The 5297-nt window shown below is 40.4% G+C and overlaps 2 protein-coding genes across 2 annotated transcripts in view; both read right to left on the bottom strand.

The window, feature by feature from the left end:
- The window catches only part of LOC119412013 (gastrula zinc finger protein XlCGF57.1-like), a 520281-nt gene that overhangs the window by 218083 nt on the left and 296901 nt on the right, over positions 1-5297 (bottom strand). The gene's annotated exons all lie outside the window — the stretch shown is intronic.
- Positions 1-5297, bottom strand: part of il17rd (interleukin 17 receptor D) — a 32464-nt gene that overhangs the window by 10727 nt on the left and 16440 nt on the right. Inside the window, exons 3-4 of the mRNA XM_037679054.1 lie at positions 4326-4448; positions 886-1004 (exon numbers count right to left, since the gene is read on the bottom strand). Coding sequence (XP_037534982.1) covers positions 886-1004; positions 4326-4448 — 242 coding nt within the window. The remainder of the gene's footprint in view (positions 1-885; positions 1005-4325; positions 4449-5297) is intronic.

Here is a 5297-nt window from a genome sequence, read left to right as displayed (position 1 = left end):
CTCAAACCTGTCTCACTCTTGTCTCAAACATGTCTCATTCTTGTCTTAAACTTGTCTCAAACCTATCTCATTCTGGTCTCAAACCTATCTCATTCTGGTCTCAAACCCATCTCATTCTTGTCTCAAACCCATCTCATTCTTGTCTTAAACTTGTCTAATTCTGGTCTCAAACCTGTCTCAATTCAGTTTCTGTGAGTCAGTGTGAGAAATGTGCAAAACTTTGGGAGTGTTTGACAATCAATTAAACCAAATTGTGATTGAATGAAGACTAGAATAAACTGCAATCAATTGAGTCTTAATTAAGAAACTTTGTGGTTGAATTACCACAATTTGTTGTTTACATTATTACCAGGAATCCAACAACTTTCAGTCAGGTCATCTGGACAGTTTCTTTTATTTTTGTGCTGACCTGACTGAACATTGTTGGATTGTATACCTGGATTATTGAGCATGGACTTTGTTAGTTATTTACAGGAATGTTAATATATAAATAATACTGTCAGGAGGTGGAGGGGTGAAAAAAGCAGTTTAGTGAACGGTAACGTTTCTACCGTTAGAATAAAAAATGTTTAGTGACATAAAAGTGAAACTTATACTAGAGTATAAGTGTGGCTAAAAATAAAATTCATGTAAAAGTTCAAAGAAATGACTGATAATTACAGAACATGAATAAAAACCATGTTCTTCAGTTTGATGAGAGAAATTGAAATAATAGTTAATAAAGCAGAAAAAGTTTTATTAATCAAACGCAACTGTAAAACTGATTCAAGTTTGTTCCATATTTAAATTATTTTTTAACATGTTAAGATGTGCTCCTGATTTTTGCTCTTTTTGTCGACTTTGTGTTGAGACGTGTGAAGGCCCGGTCCTGAGGGTCCGTCTTACCGTGTTCCTGTAGGAGAAGTTGAGCTGCCGCGGGTCTTTGAGGAGGAGGTGCTGACACTGCTTCCCCTCAGGACTTTTCTCCTCCAGGTAAACTCTGAAACCTTTAACGTGTTCGATCCCTGCAGAGACACAGAGCTCACACTCGTCCATCTTTTCCTCACATCTCCCTCTTTCCTCGCCCGCTTTTTACGGTTCTGCTTCTTCGTGACGTCTCGTCTCTTCTCCTCACTTCCATTTTGTTATTTGAAGTAGTTTAACTTGAATGCTTAAAACGATTGAAAGTATTCAAACAGCAGCAGAACCGGTTGAGTTCTCTGAAACGGTTTGTTCTTAAATTTATAAAATAACCCCGGCAGAGACAAACTAGTTGAAGAAAACTAATTAATACATTTAAATACAGTTGAGTTATGACCGTTTCACAATAAAAGGCACCTCAGGGCACCCGACAACAAGCATGATCAAATATCCGCTCACACACGAACATTTCAGAATAAAACCATCAGATTTAAACTCAACCAGTTTAATTCAATCAGTTATTTCACAATTAGATTCAGGAAGTTTTAAAATGCCAATAAGTCAAACGTTTACTAAGAATCAAACGCATCCGCATCAACTTTTAGATTTACTTTGACTCCTGAAGATCTCTGAGATCCCCCACTTGGGGCTTCTTGGCCCACCGAGGGGTTCTGACCCGGTCTTTGTGAATCGCAGCTCTAACGTATCAAAGAAAGTAACTTTAAGGTCCTTTAACGAGCTTCTTCAGCACAAGAAACGCTGCAGCACGGTTAGAGAGATAAGATTATTTAAAGAGAAGTTTTACCAGATCAGATTTACGTAAATAACCCTGAGGTCAGGACAGTGAGCAGCAGGTGAAAACATTTAAATGACCAAACCTTTAAGTTAATTATCACGATGCTTGCAATATGATGCTATTAGATTAAAACAGAAAGTTTATGTAGTTTACTCCTCTAACTATAAAAATTAAATCTATCCATGTATTTTTTCGACCACCTTGGTTCTGGATGTTTTCAAACGAGGTCAAGACGAAGACGTCAGGATGTCAGTTTGTGTCCAGCCCTCTTATTTCCTGTCCTCCCACCCTCTCCTCTTTGAAAACACATCTGTTTTATAATTACAACTTTTACTGGGCCTGTTCTCTCCATTAGCTCGGCAAAAGACACGGACCGAGTGGAAGAACTGGTTTTTATGTCTCCGGGCAGATCTGCGTTTCTCTGCTGCCGTAATAAATCAGACGTGATTCACAGAGTTTCACACGAGCTCCATTTTACACTAAAATACAACTCGGTCAGTTTTACCGATAGTAAAATATAAATGGGGTGTGGTAGTAGCAGAGACTGATCCCTGCTGGCAATCTGAGTGTCAGCTGCCATTACCTATTGGAATGAACCGTTAGCAAAATATCTCATGATGTTCATATACAGCTGACTCAACCCAATTCAAAACAGCCCAACTGACATTAGAAAACACTAAAAAGGCTAAAACTCAGAGTTGTACAGATGTTTAAATAATTTTTGGTGTGGTAGTAGCCGAGAGTCATGCACAACGCCTACTCCAGATATATTTCCAATATATCTGCAATATTTCCTGAGACCACACATGATGTTATCTTCAAGGTCTGGCCAAAACGGCTACAACTCCATCATTTCCTGATGCCAGCTTTAAGTTTTTCATTTCTGCTGTGTTTCGGCTGTTTGTGTTCAACAACAGCGGCTGTTTCCTCTGACACCAAAACCTTTTGAATCCCGGTCTAAGGGGGGGGGGATTTTGAAAACGGATCGCGTTTTTCTTTAAGGGAAAGGTCAATGGCGGGTAGGAGAGTGCTGTTTGTCCTGATCACTCTTGTCAGTTTACCAGAGCTTTGACTACAGAACAAATCGCACTGCATGATGTTCTGCGTCAGCTGAATGAAACTGTAAGGTAAAGAAGTAGGACGAGAAGATGCTACTGGACGTTTAGCCATTTTGGAAATAATTGCTTTCATGACTCGAGACTAAAGCGTCTGTGCACATGCGTGCGTGGATGAAATACAAAAGTCCCAGCACCATCTAGTGACCTGGCATGAAAACAACAACAAATTTAATGTTTGTTTTGTAATCTCATCCAAACAGTGACTGTGATTACAGAGTTGTGTAAACATTTACGCAATAAAACATCGGAAAATCCCTGACACTTCCAGAAATTGTCCACGTGCAAACGGGGCCTTGGTATAAACTTCTAGTAGAAGAATCACCAGGAAATATTCATTCCTTCAAGGAAAGGTCTTTAAATTTCATAACCTTCTTTGGTTGTTTGCAAGGAAGAATAGTGTCAGCAGCATCTAGCTGTAGCACTTCCTATGAGGCCTGGGGCACTGCCACAAGGAATATCACATCCATTTGTTGTTGGTATAACCTTCAAATTCAAACTGATGGCAGGTAAAGGTTTCTGAAAAAAGGTTTGAATGAATTTCTTTCAAATGTTTTTAGTTGGGCGTCGCTTTAAGACAGCAGCTTGACCTCTTGGACTAGCCATTAGCTCGTCAGTTTGCTCAAAATCAAACTGTTTCTGCAAAAAGAGGCTGTTCAAAGACCTATCTACAACAGGTAAGACAACATTTATTCATAACCTTTTCACAGAACCTCAGTTTAAACAGATCTAAACTAATCCTGTGTGCCTCACCTCCTCTGCAGACATTTTTTAATTGTTTAACTTTTAATAAAGTTATGATAATTATTTAACTAAGTGTTCAGAGGATGAACCCTACACATGGAACAAAGGCTTCCATACAAAATCTTAGAGCAACTCTTAAACATAAACTTTTATTTAGAACAGGTCAGTTGTCATAAAACTTCTGCAGAAGAAGCAACAAGACGACAAATATCTTGAGACTCAAAGTTCAAACTCTGAAAATGAAGACGAAAAAATCTGTAGAAAAACAGAAACTTTGAACTTGAAAACCTGAACCAAAGAAAACTTTTGAGCAGCAGATAAAGGAGCGCAAAGACTAATTAGTTTTGGTTCTTTAAACTGAGGAAGCTGCAAATAAATAAAGAGGTCAACAAACTTTCATGAATTTCTTCCTAATGGTTGCTGCTCGAATGTCAGTCTGCAGCAACATTTTCTGCCTCTACCAGAACACAACAACCCATTTTGTTAGAGAGAGGGCTTTACCTTACCCCCCCCCCCCCCCCACACACACACACACACAAACACACACACACATTCCTTCACGGTCAGATCGTGGTATTGTTGTGTGAGATGTGATCCTCGGTCTCTCCAGCTCCAGGTCTGATCAAAGGGACACACAGTGCTCGGTAATCTTAGCTCTGAAGGGTTTGCAGGCTCAGTTTTCCTTCCCCAACTTTCCACTCTTTCACCTCCAAATCACACCGACAGAGACACCTGGACAGGTAACAGACTGGTGAAAGGACAGGCCATACCTAGCGGACTTGCAGACCAGTGGACAACCACGGCGGCCTGGTCCTCGCAGGCCAGATGGCTGAAGGAGATGTTGGAGACCTCGTGGATGACGTGTTTCCCCAACGGATAGCTCAAGGAACAGTCTGCAGGAAGAGGCAGGAGAGAGAGAGCAGCTTAAAACCGTTCACGAGAAACGCAGATGCCAAATGGATCTTATACACTCGTACTGTCACTACATGTCAACACACCTTAGTTGGGTTGTTAAAACAGCTACTGGGTTTTTAGTGAAAGCAACTGTTCTGGAGCACTTTGGTAGCTGAGGTGGAGATTTTTACACTTTAATGTGGATTGAGTTCATTTAGAACCACAATGAAGCATATCTGTATCAAATACCTGCAGTTCGTGTTTGGCTAGTTTTTCTAAAAGATTAAGTAAAACCACCGAGACGTGAAATGTTTGATGAAGTCTTTGGGGACTGGCTCGTACAAAAGGCCGTGTAAGAAAATATACGATTCTGTATTAAAAGGTCAGAGGAGCACATCTTTGAATTTTCCCCCGTCGTTTTATGAAAACTGTAATGATACCGCATCTTTTGTGAGCGGTTTTACTGTGGCTTTGTGTAAGGAGGCTCCAAGTTTGAAGCCTCTGGGTGGGAGCTTCCCAGGAGAGATAAGTGACATCTGTGGCGGTCAGCATCAGTGGTGCTTATTTTACCCTGTTTTCTGAAAAGTGTGGGTTCTATTCAGGGTTTGTTGTGAAGCCCCGAGGCTCTGAAGTTTGTGTTCCACTCAGAGAGCTCGTGTGCATCCCCAGGTGATGACAAATACTCTGTGGCAGAAAAAGTTTGGCAAAGTGCGAACTACAAACTAGACGTAATGTTGTGTTTCATACTGGATGTGACTGTTGTCGTACATTTAGGCCTGTACACAAATCATTGTTTAACTCGAGTTAAACCCAATCGTTGTTTACCTTGAGTTAAATCCAATCATTGT

This window comes from Nematolebias whitei, chromosome 7 (genome assembly GCF_014905685.2).
Source record: "Nematolebias whitei isolate Nwh7 chromosome 7, NemWhi1, whole genome shotgun sequence".
NCBI classification, from domain to species: Eukaryota; Metazoa; Chordata; class Actinopteri; order Cyprinodontiformes; family Rivulidae; genus Nematolebias; species Nematolebias whitei.
This window is presented reverse-complemented; position numbering and strand designations above follow the sequence as displayed.